Source organism: Rhinolophus ferrumequinum, chromosome 13, assembly GCF_004115265.2.
Source record: "Rhinolophus ferrumequinum isolate MPI-CBG mRhiFer1 chromosome 13, mRhiFer1_v1.p, whole genome shotgun sequence".
NCBI lineage: Eukaryota > Metazoa > Chordata > Mammalia > Chiroptera > Rhinolophidae > Rhinolophus > Rhinolophus ferrumequinum.
The window spans coordinates 38,126,645-38,144,020 of NC_046296.1; the positions used below are offsets into that span (position 1 = coordinate 38,126,645).

Sequence of the window (17,376 nt, forward strand, 5' to 3'; positions counted from 1 at the left end):
AAGTACCCAACTTAAAAACAATAAAACGTGTTCTACTGAATTACTAGTTTTGTGACAAAGTATTTTTACTGATTAAAAAAGTAATTTTTAAATTTCACATGCTTTAAAATATCTTCTCCACAGCACCTGGAAAAGTAGCAGACAAAGTTATAATCGAAAACACTAGAGATTCAACCTTTGTTTTTATGGAAGGTTCCGAAGATGCTTATGTTGGATATATGACAATAAGGGTAAGAGATGTTAAGATTTAAAATATATATGTTGAAATCTTTAAGGCAGTGGTTGTTTATTTCAAACAAAATTTCTACTTTTCAGTTTAACCCTGATGACAAATCTGCTCAACACCACAATGCACACCACTGCTTAGAAATTACAGTAAATTGTAGCCCTATTATCGATCACTGTATCATCCGAAGTACATGTACAGGTTAGTGTTTCCTTTATGGTTTACTATAAAGTCAGTCACTGTGTTGCCCAGTAGGTTTTTAAATAAAATATTTTTCTCACAGTTGGCTCTGCAGTATGTGTTAGTGGTCAAGGAGCATGTCCCACTATCAAGCACTGTAATATCAGCGACTGTGAAAATGTTGGACTTTATATAACAGATCATGCACAGGTATTTTTTTAATTTTGTGGGTTTTTTCTTCTTTAATTTTTTTTAAAGCTCTACTAATGTTTATTTCTGATTAATTATTGTAGGGAATATATGAGGATAATGAAATTTCCAATAATGCTTTAGCAGGGATTTGGGTTAAAAATCATGGAAACCCAATTATTAGACGGAATCACATTCATCATGGACGTGATGTTGGTGTGTTCACATTTGATCACGGCATGGTAGGTACATTTATTCTTAATAGAAAAACTGACCTCATATCAGTTAAATTTCAGATAGGTTTCAGCATTTTCTCATCAAACTACCTGAATTGAAGAATATAGGTTTAAAAGAGATTTCAGCATTATATAAAATCAGTATGCAGTATTTATTCTGTAAATTCATGGATCTAACATTATATACATGTAGAATAGATGGAGTCCTTAAGGTATTGATGTGATCTTTGAAGGGAATAAGATCTAATCCAGTACTTCTCAACTCTGTGCATAAAAATCACCCAGATATAATCAGAATTTTCAAGGATCAGACCTAGGATATACATTTGTAATAAGCACTTAAGCACTACAAATGAGTTTAATGCAGGTTGTTTATAAACTGACTACACTTTGAGAAGTAATGGTTTCATCATTAGTTTGATTTACATTTTATTTAGTAAGAGATACAGTGATGATAAAATACCAGTTCTAAAACTGTTAACACTGCAGTTAATTAGGCATCTTTATGGATGATACTATGTTTTATAAATATTTTGTCATTTTATACAATTTTTCTAGACACACGACTTTGTGAGCTCTTTTAGGTCACTGTTTCAAAATAATGTTCTTGGTTGTCTATTCAGGTATTCTTTTCATTTAATGTCTAATTTTTGTTGAGGTAATTTTCAAGTCCTAGTACAGTGTTGGCAACGTTTTTTGATAAGGAGTTAGCGATGGGAGAGGAGGTGGTGATGGTGTCACATAGGGTTATAATGAAGTTTTATTGCTATTACCTGGTAGTGATCAATTACGTGGTATTAGAAACATTCGATTCACATATACAAATTATCAGTTAGTGAAGGAAATTATTTTCATTGTTTGTGCCAAAACCCTAATGCAGATCTCCTTTGAAACTGAACTAGACCATGAGGATAGTACCCTTTTTTCTAGTTATAAATAGACCTAAACAGTTTCAGACCATCCAGTTCATCATCATTCCTGGGGTAACTGTAATATGAGAAAAATAATTGGCTTACAAGTCAGGCTATAGAATGGGGTCTGTTGATAATAAAGCAGACTGGAGATGACCATTTGCCCTTCTCCAGCTGGAATAAAGAAATTGACATTTTGTTGCAAATTTTAGCTGTTTTTTTCCAAGGAGGTGGTAGATCTGGAGTTTGGGCAAAGGTATGGAGGATGTGAAAACATAAGAGTATTGAGACTGCCTTCCCCTAGAGGCCTCTATTGGTTATAGTTCCTAAACGGACTCCTGTTTTGTAATGGAACTACACATTTAGTATAGTATAGCCATATACTATGCTAGTATTTCTAGGCCTGTGCTGCCTTTGGACTTTGCCCCAGAGTTACATACAATTCAAGTATCATATTTATGCATGCCTCTGGTCTCACTCACAAATGATTTGAGGTACCAAGATAATTTTAACCAGAGTAAATGTCCTCATTTTTAAAAGACCTATTATGATGGTCACTTAGTAAAGTTCATCGTAATTTATTCCTCATCATACACTGCTGATACAGTTTGGTTTTTTTAAGATTTGGGTTTATAAATTTTATAACTTTTTTTCAACAACTTTAGGCAATGCTACAGCTAGATATTCCCATTAAGAATTAATAGAGAGATTTGTAAGGTATTGTAGATTTGTAAGGGAAGGATCAAAATGAAGCATATCTTGAACCTATCATCTGTTTTAGTATTGTGACACAATCCTTTAAATTCCTTTGGTAGAATGTTCTTGCATTCCAAGTACAGTAGGTCCTTGAATAACGTTTTGTTATAATGTTGATGAGAAAAGAAAAATCAATTCCAGGCTGGGGCCACTGTAGATGTGGAGTTGCACATTTCTCCCATGTCTGTGTGGGTTTTCTCCGGTGCTCCAGTTTCCTTCCACATCCCAAGATGGGCATGTCAGGTTAATTAGTGTGTCTACATGTTCCAGTCTGAGAGAAGAGGGAGGGAGGGAGGGAGAGAGAACGCCTCGTGATAGAAGAGCATCCTGTCAAGGGTTGGTTCCTCCTTGCTCGCTGAGCTGCTGGATTAGGCTGTAGCCACCTGAGACCTTGAACTAGAATAAGCAGGTTGGAAAATAATCTTGTTTTTAGTCTTTCTTAAATGTATGTACATCTCACATTTACTTCAATGTCTAATATAAGTGTTTTGAGTCTTTATTTAGAATTTTAGTGATGTTTTCGTGACTAGAAATATGCCATAGGAATTTAGCTCTTGTTTATATCAATTAGCCTGTGGTAAAGTTGGTTTTGTTATATGTCGTTTTGCTTAAAGTTTCCAAGAACCTATCCACCACATTGACTAAGGACTTAAATGTATTGTTTTGGATTATCTTGGTGTTGGTAGCCTGTGATTGGTTGGATAACCTTTTTAAAATTTGACTTGTTTTCTGTAGAACTTCAAAGAACATCAGAATAAACATTTAAACTAGTTTCTGTGTTGTCCTCTATCTTTAAATATATTTATTGTTCTCTGAAATTGTCTTTTCCTTGTTTATGACATAAACTTCTGTATTCATAAGAATGAATCATAAAAGATTATTTTATTTTCAAGAAATGAATTTTTTGTAAAAAATAACTAGCATAAAAGGTACCTCTAGCATTTAAAAGGGTATGACTCTAGAGTTTGTCATTGTTAACTGCATGTTTAAACTTCAGAATAAAGTATGAACTCCCCCTGTGAAAAAATGAGGAAATAAACATATTTACATTTCAACTATTTCTACCTATTTATGTTCTTTTTATTTTGTAAAGGTTTATAATATTTACATTCCTATAGTTATTGGTCTGTGTTTACTCTATATTTATTTGCCTTTAGTCCTTTTATCACAGTTTCTCCATTCCTGAATTACTTTATTTTGATTTATTCTTGGTATGGCTGAGGTTTGTCATCTAGCCATTTTTTTGTTGTTGTTTATTTTTAAAAGAAGGGTTTGTGGATATTGTAGCTTGAATTCTTGCCACTTGAGAATGCCTTCCAGTTAGCTTTTTACTTGGCTGAGTGCCATTTTGATTATACCTGTACTTTCCCTCAGAATTCCGTAGTCATTTTCAGATTTCTAAGATTGAGTGTGCTTGAGAATCTGAGATTATTAATATTGTTGTTATTGTTTTTTCTTTCTAGTAGAGATTTGCTTTTCTGCTTCTGTATCTATATGTGGGTTTTGTTGTTAATGTGTTTTACTTTTACCATTTCTCTGTTCCATATGTTCCTTTCTTTAGAAACTTGGCTGTGTTCTCTATTATTTGTTTCTGTGTATCTATGTTCTTTTCCTTTAAGTTTTGTGTGATTTCTTCAAATCTGTGTCTCCATAGTTTTGTCTCTTTTTCTGTTTTGTTTCCAGTTGGTTTTATCTCTAATTTTTTTAATGTATTTCTGTTTCATGGAATCTTTCTAACGTATATAAAAGTAGAATAGTATAATGAATTCCCGCATACCCATCTTCAACCTTCAACAACTCAATTCATGGCCAGTATTGTTTCATTTATACCTCCTCACTCACTCCTTATGCTCTTCTTTATTCTCTGGATTATTTTGAAGCAAATCCCAGACACCATCATCTCATCTGTAAATATTTCAGCATGTATTTTTAAAAAGTAAGGATTCTCTCTTTCACATAATCACAATTGCCGATCTCCTAAAAATAATTTTCTATCAATGCTCACAGTTCCCTGATCATTTTTGTTAAATATTCAGTCCATTGCAGACTGTTATTTTGATAAAATAAAATTAAAATGTCATAGCAGTGCCAAATTGTTGTAAAAATTTTTGAGACATTTACTCTAAATTTATGAATTTAACTCATGACATATTGACAGATGACATTTTCTCCATGTTGAAATCTGGCTGTCCTTTCTCTTCTCCTTTTACTCTACTTTGGATAATTTTCCTTAGATAGGAAACTTAAGTTTTATACAATAGAAATTGCACATTAGTGTAGTGAGTTTTCTTCAGATTTACTTCTTGTGCCTAGGTTATTTCTGTGAAAATAACCCAGTTATTTTCATAGAAACAAAATAAAGGAAAAGTGTTTCCTTCTCCTCTGTTATATTCATGCCACTAAATCTCATCACTTTAGATCTTATTAGAACCTTTAGTTATTTGGGGGAAACTATCTTGCTAAAGATTTATGGTAACATTTGTGTTCTGATCACTCTGTTCTTCCTTATCCATATTTCGTAGCATTTGGCAAGTATTCTATAGATCAGTTTGAGGTTATGGAAGTTTATGTCAATGAAGATAGCATATTTTTTCTCCCTACCTTTTATTCTTTTTTGTTTTTTGGAGAGTTTAAGGAGAAACTCTTGAATGCCTTTTACTTTGTCAAATTTAATAAAGAATATTTATTTTCAAAATTTTTAAATAAAATGCTTGGTCTCACCTTTTATTTTTATATCAGTGTTAAGTTTTTAACTTGATAGAATGATAATTTTCAAGGACTTACAATAATGTGTTTGGCAGAAAATTAGAAATGCTTCTGCCAAGAAGTTAATGAGCTTTCATTTTAAATATAGAGGAAGCTCTTAGCAATCTGGTATTTTCTGGTATGAGGAATAAATTACATTACAATGTGGGACAAAATGTCCATGGCTTTGAAGTTCTGTATATGTTGGAGCTTTTGTGGTTTGCATATTAAAAGGCAGAGTTATTCTGTCTAAATTCTGCTTATAGTTCTGCATTGTTAGGCCATTTTGCACTAAGCGTCTCTTAACAAAACATGAATTTCATTAAAATGTATTTTAAAACAAAATTTCATTAACTGAACCCTTTAACCCATAATAATAATGAGATAAGTTTCTTTATAAAATTATAAAACCATAAATCAATCGTTCTTTCTGAATGTAATAAAATCACAGTTGTAGCATTATAGAGGCTACTGGTTTTAAGACATGAATAAAAAAAAATTTTGCTGTTTTCTTTTATCAGAAGTTACCTTAAAACAAAAGATACAGATTACAAACTCCATCATTGATAGAACCAGCAGACATTTTTAACCCTTAATCTAAATTAAATATGGTAAATGACCTTGTGCCTATGACCAGGGCAACCCAGTCCAGATTAGAGCAGGTTATAAAACCTGAGTATACTTAGGAAGATAAATTGGCAAACCTAATGTGAATGTAAATATATTAAGAGGTGACTTAAATAGCTGGTAGCAAGTTTAGGATAGATGATCACTAGAGATCCAAGCAAAGGAAAGAATAAGATAATTACTAATTTCAGGGAAAATAAAAAGTTGTGCAGCAAAGAATATATAATTATACTTTATGGCTCAGCCCGAAATAGCACTTACCTAACCAAAATTATGACGTAACTACATTGGAAGAATACAATGTGTGAATGTGTGTGATGGAGGATAGAAAGGTAGGTGAGCTCAATTCTCATCTTCCATAAGAAGAAGGTAGGAGATAATACCTAAAACTGAAAGCTCAAGACAGAGCAATACAAATCTTTCTTTAAAAATAATGGAGGTAGAGAAAAGAACTAGCTAAAATAATTGAAAGTGTGGGCTTCTGGATAAGGGGAAATAAAGAAAGGGGGCTGTTGTTTGCTTAAATAAACTTGTGGATCTAGTTGACTCTTGTGCAAAATTAAAACCTAAAGAAAACAGAATGAGAGCATTCCTGCATTTGAGTAATGTTTAGTCAATATATAGCAAAGCATACGTGTAGTACTGCTGTATGTTTAACTAGTATAGTCAGGACAGGAAAGAGGCCTGATACTAGAATCCTCGCGGAAGCCCAACAAATAGTACACCTTTCCCTCCCACATTCCAAACAAATAATAACATGAGGAGGCTGAAGTATTATCTTTCTTACTCTTAAATGTTAAGATGGAAAGATAGAACTTAGAATGAGAACCAAATTGGGTCTGTTTAACTGAACCCCAAAATTAAATAGGCTTTTACCCACTTAGTCACGGGCAGAGGTTCTGGTGTAGTAGCAGAAGGCATGCTCCCTAAGGGCAGCTCACTTTCATGTGGAAAAGGGAATTGAGCATACCCAGTTTATTCTTTCCCAAGTTTACCAATTAGATATGTCATGTTACTCCAGGCAGAGACTAAGAGAATAAGTGCTCCCTTCTCAATGATGAAAACATCAGAAAAATGTTGAATTGTTTCAAAAGGACATTAAATTCTTTTAGTCTAGCCTCTTTTTAAATTTGTTTTTGTTTCTTTGCTCAGTTTTACCATAATAGCCTGTATATTCACCCAGTGTACATTTGTGTTTATTTGGTATAAAATCAAAAAAAAACTTTTTTTAATTTAAAGAAGCTACTTTTTATGTAATTCCCCCAATTTAAAAAAAAAAAAAAGATTATAACCCAAATGTAAAGAGGTAAATTTTAGATAATTTGCACATTATCTGCGGAAAATGAAACCTGAAAACTTCCAAATGTTATGCTCAGAGATCCATTTTCTTAGAGTTAAATATGTGGTGTATCAGAGTATTAGGAATTATATCCTGTTTTAAACTCTTTTGGATTTGGCAAAAAGTTCATCAAATCTTACTTGAGTGCTTGCTTTGTGTAAAGTCCTGTATAGATGCTCCAGAAGTTAGTGTAGTTCTTTCTCTTCAGGAGCTTATGATCGGGTACAAATGGATATGACAAATACAGAAATAGTACAGGTCAGTACATGGAAGTAGCATAAGAAAATACTTAGTACTAAAGGGAATGAATTTAACAAGAGGAGAGCACATTCAGTTTTTGAAGAGAGATAGACAAGGGGAATGAAATGGCTTTTAGAAATGCTATTTTACAAATATCTTTTTTTTCTCTCTTAATACTCAATCTTGATTGAATGTTAGAACTTAGGATATCAATAGTACAGTAACTTTTATTCTCATAAGTAAAACACATCCATTACAGAAAATTTAATAAATTCAGAGAAGTATAAAGGATACAAAAATCATCCATAATACTACTCAGATAATCATACCCTCATATTTTTGTTTCATCCTTCAGATTGTTTCTCTTTAAATAAAATTGAGGTCATACTTAATGTATATTATCTTGAAGTATATACTGTTCTATTGATTTAACATGGCAGTATGTATATCGTGAGAATACGTCTTCAAAAACATTTAACCAGTTCCTTATTTAGATGAAAATGATTAAATAGATGAAAACTATTTTGTATTCCTTTTTCTATAGTCTCTGATTATGTCCTTAGGTCAGTTCAACTTTTTAGAAGTTGGTTTCTTGGGACATTTTTAAAGCTGCAGGGATTTATTATCTTCAATATTTATAAATCTTTTGTTGAAGGATGTATATATACTTATTGGGTAATGGTATTTATTTACATGTATTGAATAAGTCTTTCCCTATTTTTCTTCCTAGCTTTGAATATACTCAGACTAATTAGAAAATTTGTAGTTCCATTGTATTAAAATTAAAACATTTCCTTCTATGTTTATCATTTGAAATTTAGTGTATATCTATGTTTCATTCTTATTCTTGAACGTTTCTGACACTTAATTTTGAGGTGTGCATTAAAAAGTTTTTTTTTAATGTTTCGTTTTGGAAAGTAGCCTTACCTACAGGTTTAATTTTGATATTTTTTAGGGTTACTTTGAAAGTTGTAACATACACAGAAACAGGATAGCAGGCTTTGAAGTAAAAGCCTATGCTAACCCCACAGTGGTTCGATGTGAAATTCATCATGGGCAGACTGGAGGAATATATGTCCACGAAAAAGGAAGAGGACAATTCATAGAGAATAAAATCTATGCAAACAACTTTGCAGGTGTATGGATTACCTCAAATAGTGACCCAACAATAAGGTATTTATATATAATTATAAATGGAAATTACTTTTTTATTTTGTTTTATAAGAAAAGTCAAGATACATAGCTTTCACTCTTAATGTATTTCCTAGACACCTGGCTACTATAAAATAACTTTTCCTAGTAAAAATCTATGCATCTGAGTGAGCATAGCTATTGCGTTTATTTTTGTGTGTTCTGTTCATTTTTTTATTAGTGATCTAAGCCATACACAATATTACTTTATGAACAATTCCAAATGCTGTGATTTTAATTTTAAATTCATCAAACTGCATTATAGATGAGTAAAAAGGGCTATGACCTTCTCTTGGAACCAGAATGACCTGTCTCTTTTTTTTTTCTTCTTCTTTTTTTTTTTTTTTTTCTGAGAGTCAGCCGATAGAATAATTCAGGAAACTAATTAATCTCAAAGATTCTTGAACAGAGAGACCAAGAATAACAAAAAGTCAAAACTTCAAGCTGTCACCTTTCTTTAATAGTTCCTGCCACTCCCTCTGGCCACAGTAAGGAAACAAATAGATCCAGACTAAAAGGCATTGATTAAGACTATTGACCAGAGCTGTTATAATTTAATCAAAAACCGTGAAGTATTTTTGATTATCAAATTTTACTTTTCACTGGTTTTATGAAAATAGAACATGGGATTTCCGTCTTGTTAATATTCAGCAAATGCTTTTTTTAATGTGTTAGCTATTTTAAGGGGAGTTTTTAAGAATGCTATTTTGTCTCAAATACTAAAAGGCTTTTCCAAAGCTTTAGGTCTTAGAACTAAAAGGTCTTAGAACTGAATTTAGAAATCATCTAGTCTGAGTCCCTCATTTGATTAGGTAACTATGGCCCATCGAAGTTAAATAATTTTCCAAGGTCACATGACCATGAGTGGCTTTACAATTAAGTATATAAAACAAGTAAGCTTTGCTGAATAGATTTTTTTTTTTTTATTATTTCACATAATTATAGGGGGAATTCTATATTTAATGGAAATCAAGGGGGAGTTTACATCTTTGGTGATGGACGAGGCCTTATTGAAGGAAATGACATTTATGGTAAGCATATGGTTTTATTCTATAAAGTTTTAGAGCTTGGCCTATCTTCCTGACATTGGCAAAATGGACCAGTTTGAAACCATCCAAGTAGAACTGATCCAATTTATTTAAATTCTTAATTAAGATTCTTCTGTAATATTTAATCACTTAACATTTACTGAGTACCTACTATGTATATGGCACTGTGCCAGATACCAGGGATGAAAAAATAGATTAAATAGATGATAGATAGATAGATAGATAGATAGATAGATAGATAGATAGATAGATAGATAAAAAGTCTCAAGGAGTATCTACAGTTTCCTTAGATTCGTTTCATTGTTTAACAATTAATAAATTATTTCTGTGGTAGTTAATACACTTTGGTACTAACTAGAAAGGGAAAAATTAATTCAGCAGTTACTAGATACCTATGTTCTAGACCCTGATATGTCCCTGGACTTTCTCTTTTGCTCACAATTACTTGATAGTACTTTATCTTAGAATTTAATCATTGCCAGGTACTGTCCTGAACACCTTACCTGAATTAGGTAATATAACATTCACATCAACTCTGTGAAGTAGACACTATTAAATATCCCCACTTAGTACAGAGAGGTTAAATAACTTTTTCAAAGTCACACAGGAAGTAGGTAGAATTCCTGGGATTCAAAAGTATGCAACCAGGCCAGGAGTCTCTTCCCTTAACCACTATACCTGTATTACCTACAATTCTTTTTATTCTTTTAACTTAGTTCCCTATTTTTATCTTACAATACTCATGGGCCATAAATATTTTTCTGAATATGACATATTTCACAGAATTCTAGTAAGAATTTTAATGTAACACTGTTTAATGTAACACTTTTACTGTGTTTCACTAGACTCCATATGTTGACATTGTAACTTTTACTTTTAAATAGGAAATGCATTAGCAGGAATTCAGATTAGGACAAACAGTTGTCCAATTGTTCGACATAACAAAATTCATGATGGCCAGCATGGTGGGATTTATGTGGTAAGTTAATGAATATGGTTCTAGAATCTCATGCCTCAAAACCAGAGAAGAAAGGGGAAGAGGGCAGAATTATGTCCAGCTTGAGGTAGGCCATATTCAACTTTTAGAGTATGAATTTGTGGCTGTCTTTAATATTTAGACAATAAATAGGACTCTTGTTCTCCCTGCCAGTATATATGAATGGCTTTTAATTTTATAGTGAGTGTAGTGTTCTATAAAATTTAATCAACCGACAAAATTTAGGCATAGAAGATATACCTTTTTGTTAAAGTCTTTATAATTGGCAATATGGGCTAAACTCATAACACTGATTGGCAGTCTGAATTATATTTGTTACACTGGAATTTTGCCAATGTGACTACTGTGTGAATCTCTGAAATTTTCCAAAAGTAAAATCATAATATCACTGAAAATACTAATAATACTAGACTTCAATATTTTTGTCTTCTGAAAAAGCCAATTTTCATTTGAATTTGTGTTGAAACAATTGAGCATCTTGCAAAATTTTAAAACCTATGCATTAGTCCTTTGTCTTCTGTCACCATGGTATTTGAAACTGTTACAATTGATTCAAGTAAGACAATAAAGGATCCTAATTTCTGAAAGGTGTGTAATGACAGGTGTGACTAATTTTTATTTACAGTTCTAAAAATATTCATGTCTTAATCTTCTGCTAAAAACAAAAGTTTTTTGAGACATTATTTTGAAATGATTTTACCAATAAGTTACTAAGTGAGAGATCTTTGGTTTGCTATATATCTGAAATGAAATTCTTTTGCTAAAGTAAATTGCATGCTACTACTCTTACTATAGTATATTTAAAAGTACAAAACCACATAAAGAACAGTATAAATAAAAACTTTGGGAGCTCAAACTTAGGTAGAGGCTACAGAAAAATATTAACTCCTCAGATAAAGAAACAAAAATTGAGATTTTTTTTTGTTAAAACTGGTTTTAAAGGGGGGAATACACTAAACTACTTGCTTATACAAAATATGTATTGTAATCAATGTGTCTTTTATTTAGCATGAGAAAGGACAAGGCGTAATAGAAGAGAATGAAGTTTATAGTAATACTCTGGCTGGCGTCTGGGTGACAACTGGCAGCACTCCAGTACTCAGAAGAAACAGGATACACAGTGGCAAGCAGGTAAGATTGTTTTGGACTCTTGTATGGAAAATAATTGTTTTGTAAATACTTTTTTGTCATTTGAAAAAAAATTTTTTTAATTTTAGGTTGGTGTTTATTTTTATGACAATGGACATGGAGTGCTAGAAGACAATGATATCTATAATCATATGTATTCAGGGGTTCAGATAAGGTAAATGTTTTCCCATTTGGCTTTCTTTGGGGAATATGTGGGGTATATAGAAGAAACTTCCTTGTTATTTAATGCTCAGTCTTTATTCTTCCTTTTGTATATATATTTATTCTACCATATCTTGGCTTAAATTGTCAGACTATAACTTTCTTGGACTAGCTAAGGACAGCATTCGATTTATTCCATCATACTTAGAGAGTGGAAACCTGTATAAAAATACTTGTGAACTATACCTGGCATTTCATAGGCACTCAGTAAATGGGAGCTTCTGTTTTTTATGCTATTTCTGTAAAATTAATAGTTTTTCACACCCCTCTCCTGTATTTTAACAGTCTTTAGAACTATAGTAGTCCTAATCATATAATTCAACCCTTAATTTTACTTACATGAGGGATGTATATTTAATAATAGCTCCTTACTTACCCCTGAATTTAGTTTACATGTTAGGAGTCTATAGTAATAACATAATATAGCTAAGTGTGAGAAGTAGAATTAAGCAAAATTAAACCAGTTTCTTTACTGACAGACTTTCAGAGCATTTTGAAGGACTCCACTGTTATTTTTACTATGGTTAATGTGGATTTTTCCAGTTACCTCTTCTAACGTGGGATGTGGGAGTAAAAACAATTGAAATGGCATTATTTTCTATTCTACCCATAGGACTGGAAGCAACCCCAAAATTAGGCGCAACAAAATCTGGGGAGGACAGAATGGTGGAATTCTAGTTTATAATTCTGGTATGTTCAGTCTTTCATTTTCTTCTCAGTGCTAATGGTTTTAAGAAATATACTTTCTAAATAATACAACCTAAATTTTTGCATTTATAGGTCTAGGCTGTATAGAAGATAATGAAATATTTGACAATGCAATGGCTGGAGTCTGGATTAAGACAGATAGTAATCCTACACTAAGAAGAAATAAAATCCATGATGGAAGAGATGGTGGCATCTGTATATTTAATGGGGGTCGAGGTATTGTTGTTAATTTTGCATTAGTAAAAAACCCAATTTTCCATTATTCTTCTTCCATATCTTTAACGATCAAATGACATTGCCAGTTAACATGTTACAAATGAGTGAACCTCAGTCTTTTTCTTTATCAAGTCTTGATATGGTTGAGATTACTCTCCAGAGTTAAAGGAAACAAATGTCTACAGAATTTTTCTTTTCCTTTTGTAGGCACCTTGAGTGTGCCAGTTGTTAGTAAGGCTTTTTTAGGCTAGCAGAATTTGTTTACGGCCTTTTTCTGGCCTTTTTATTATTCAGAATAGTGATATAATTATAATAAACATCAAAGTCGAATTATAGAACTAGGTGTGAGAAATTAATTGGTCTGTAAATATATGAGAATGTCTGTAGTAAATAAGTATTGCTTTGTACCTGTTTACAACTGTGTTTATTAGAGAATGTGGAGTTAATGAAGCCAAGGTGTACCTGGTTTGGTATCCATGAAAGTCAACTCACTGCATTGAGGCAAAAATTCACAGTCCCTGCCCTTTGCAAATTCATGTTCATGAAGAGAGACTGGGAGAGAATGTCTAATGCAAAATTCATCACCATTCCTGAAATGTCAGTAGCCCAGCATTGTACTTGTGTGGAAGGATAGCTGGTTATTACTCTGACAGACCAAGATTTAATCAACAAAATTCACTACTGCAATAAAGCAGTGATTCTATTAATGACATAGACTCTCCAGGAGTTTATAATGTAGTGATTCAGTAAAGTAACATCTCTGGATAGGAGTATTTATAAGATATAATGAGGAGACACAATACAGAATGGTAGTTTTATTTGTAAGATGTTGAGAAAAGATTCAGAGTAAAATCAGTCTTGAGTTGTGTCTTCAGAAATGAGTATTCACTGGTAAATGGGGGTTGGGTGCAGGAAGCAGGCTATTCCAGGTATAGAAAGCATAATTATTTCACTCTTTGATTTGTTATTATTACTTGAACACCTCTGTACCAACCACTGTGATATATAGATCCTAAAGATGCATTGGTGAATAAAACAGTACTAATCCAGAAAGTTCACAGTCTAATGGAATGGCACATTGTAAACAAAAGTCTAAATGAAACTGAAAGTGATGATTTAGTAAGGTTTAAGAGGTATACTGAAAGTTGAGGCTGGAGGGGGGCAGCGCCCAAATCGTAAGCAGCTTTGTATATGAAATATGGAGTGGACTAAATACTAGCAGTAGCACTTCAGGAGGTTAGTGGACATCTGCAAGATTAGAGGCAAAGACTTGGAATAGTCTTTTCCAGCGGAAAAGGAATTTAGAGGTCGATACTGTGAAATACCAGATGCGTCAAATATTTACAAAAATAAAAATGTTTCACATCTTTAGGAAGCAGGGAAACACTAGTACCCAACTAGGTATAATTCACTGTACATAAGGTTTTTATATGATAAAATATTACCTCACACTTAGTTCTATATACTTCTACATGTATTAACTCATTTCATCCTCATAACTATATGGTAGGTGATATACCCATTTTACAGATAAGGAAACAGATGAAAAGGTAAGTAATGTGCCCACTCAGAGCTAGTAAACTGGTGGAATCAGTATTCGAAGGCTTGAAGTCTAATTTCTCAACCAACTCTTAATAATTGTTAAACTGCCAGAAGAGAGAATAAAAATTTGATGGAAGGAAACTGAAAACCTCCCAGAGGAAATAACATTAGGAAGAGTGCAGGGCATTTCCAAGAAGAGGAAATATGAACTAAAGACATTAGGGATAAAAATATTCATTCAGAGCATAGGTAATGTAGTGAGACAAAGAAGTAGGTTGGGAGAATATTTTGAAAGGCTTTACATGACAGTTTTAAACTTTATTCTGAAAGCTTTTTTAGCAGAGAAGGGACATGATAAGAGTTGTAGGAAACGGGGAAAAATACAGCAACAAAAAAGAGAGACTTGAGTAAAGGAAACTGATCAAGGAATGATTATAGTAATAACGGCCAGAAATAATCAGGGCTTAAATTAAAATGTACTTTTATTAACCAATTAAAATTTAAAAAACTAAAACATTGAGGATACAAAGGTTCTAAAAAGATTTCAAAGCAATTTTAATTCAGCAGTATTCAGTGAGAATTAACTATGTGCCAGGCACTGGGGATTCAATGGTGAGTAAACTAGACATGGTCCCTGAAACCATGGAACTTGCAGTTTATTGGTTAGAATGGTTACCTGCAATTTTTGGTTAGTTATGAACTTTTCTCTTCAGCTGAAAAATTAATCCTGTGAATTTTACAATGCAGTAATAAGAAACTAAAATAAAACCTAAATACCACCAAAAAGGCTAGTAAAATGTTATATACATTAGCCTTAATCTGAGGAAATATTTTATTATAGGTCTCCTTGAAGAAAATGATATTTTCAGGAATGCTCAAGCAGGTGTTCTCATCAGCACTAATAGTCATCCAGTCTTAAGGAAAAACAGAATATTTGATGGATTTGCTGCAGGTTTGTATTTTCTTTTGTTACCTGTAGCTTATTTTCTGTACATTAACGTGGTTGGGTTGTAGTACATTCTTTTAATAACTAAAGGTGTGCCAAGTGTGCTTTAAAAGTGCCTGAATGCCTGTCTATTGACAGTCACTTACTAGGGCACCTAATCCAAGTTCTGGATTCTTCCACTCTAAGAAATAAACTTACAAGAAATACTGTTCTTGCTGATCAGTAGTAATTATGAAATGTTAATTGGGATAGAATAAATGTAGGCTTTGTACTACTATTAGTAATACAGATAAATTCAAGCCCTCTGGCCTTACATTTTTTTAAGATCCCGGTAAGTGAAATCCAAGTATCATGTATATATAGTTCAACTTTTTTGCTAGTAAAGACACTTAATATTCCAAATAAGCCATTAGCTGCTTTTCTCAATATGTAAACTAGCTGCTACCTAAACATACTTCTAGGTATTATCCTCTTTCATTTGCAAAGAAATTTAGAAGTGTCATTAAGTTTTGAACCATTTGTATCATTCCTTCAGCAAACATGGTGGACTATTAACAGTAGAAAGTGAGTTACTGTCAATGATTCAAATAAACATTTGTATTTTATTCCCTAGATGTTAATACACGTTTTATGTAAAAGAATTAGTTCACTACATTTGCTGTATTTCAGGTTTAAGAAACTATAAAGTTGATGCATCTGCTGTTTAAATTTTACTTCAGGTATTGAAATTACAAATCATGCAACTGCAACACTAGAAGGCAATCAGATTTTTAACAACCGGTTTGGAGGCTTATTTTTAGCATCTGGTGTTAATGTGACAATGAAAGGTATGTTGGAGTCTATATTCTGCCTATAAATATGAGCTGTGCCATGAAAATCAGAAGGCACTGTTCTTCGATAACTTGATTCCTTCTCTAAAAGGCAACGAGAACTATTTTCAAAGAAAAAAGTTGTTTTGACTTGCAAATACATTTCTACTCTTAGCTTATTTACTTTGTTGGTTAGCTTATTTACTTTCTTGGTTTAAAGCTCTTAAAAACTATTAGAATAAGCCTATAATGTGGTGGTTTTTTTTTTTTAATTTTGTCTTTGTCCTTAATTTTACTTGTTTTTTCTTTTATTCCAGATAACAAAATAATGAACAATCAAGATGCCATAGAAAAGGCTGTTAGTAGAGGCCAATGTTTATATAAAATATCAAGTTATACCAGCTATCCCATGCATGATTTCTACAGGTATATTTCTAAATTATTTGAGTCCTGGAAAAGGGGGAAATGGTGATTTTTCTATACTGGCAAGACCTAGCATTTTTAGATTTTTTTTTCCCGCTTAAATGTGTGAACAGAGTAAATTGGATGTTTGCCAGTCAAGACTGTAACTGAAAAAATTTTAATTGTCCACATTGAGTTCTGTGATCAATCGACTTGAGGATCCTGTTTGAGACCGTAAATATGGGAAAGTTACTGTAGTGCGTAACTGACTGCATTGGAAATGTGGGACACAACATTTGTATTGTCTCAAAGTTGTCACTAATTGTTCCATATATCCCAGTCACTTAGTGGGTTTTGAGTACCCTCCTCCAAAAATTGAATCCGTGGACTTGATAGGAAAATTTCAACTGCCTTTCTACAACTTAACAAATTGTTTCTCTCAGAACACACAAGGCGATAGGAAATTCACTTGCTCCATTTTAGTCCCTTTTCAGAATCTGGGTTAGAGACACCAAAATTTTGTTTTTGGTCCTTTTAATAAACAAAATGCCGTTACTTTGAATATGTTCAAGAAAAATAATGTAAGCTTTTGCTTTTTAGATGTCACACTTGTAACACCACAGATCGAAATGCCATATGTGTGAACTGCATTAAGAAGTGCCATCAGGGACATGATGTAGAATTTATTAGACATGATAGGTATGTAGCATACTTGCT

The 17,376-nt window shown here is 32.5% G+C and overlaps 1 protein-coding gene across 2 annotated transcripts in view; it reads left to right on the forward strand.

Annotated features, from left to right (window-relative positions):
* The window catches only part of FBXO11 (F-box protein 11), a 78,412-nt gene that overhangs the window by 59,652 nt on the left and 1,384 nt on the right, over window positions 1-17,376 (forward strand). For both annotated transcript variants that reach the window (XM_033124358.1, XM_033124359.1), the window contains exons 8-22: window positions 124-230; window positions 316-427; window positions 510-616; window positions 700-837; window positions 8,405-8,622; window positions 9,586-9,671; window positions 10,574-10,668; window positions 11,695-11,817; window positions 11,904-11,989; window positions 12,650-12,726; window positions 12,817-12,960; window positions 15,344-15,454; window positions 16,168-16,275; window positions 16,575-16,683; window positions 17,260-17,358. In XM_033124358.1, the coding sequence (XP_032980249.1) occupies window positions 124-230; window positions 316-427; window positions 510-616; window positions 700-837; window positions 8,405-8,622; window positions 9,586-9,671; window positions 10,574-10,668; window positions 11,695-11,817; window positions 11,904-11,989; window positions 12,650-12,726; window positions 12,817-12,960; window positions 15,344-15,454; window positions 16,168-16,275; window positions 16,575-16,683; window positions 17,260-17,358 (1,720 nt within the window). The remainder of the gene's footprint in view (window positions 1-123; window positions 231-315; window positions 428-509; window positions 617-699; window positions 838-8,404; window positions 8,623-9,585; window positions 9,672-10,573; window positions 10,669-11,694; window positions 11,818-11,903; window positions 11,990-12,649; window positions 12,727-12,816; window positions 12,961-15,343; window positions 15,455-16,167; window positions 16,276-16,574; window positions 16,684-17,259; window positions 17,359-17,376) is intronic.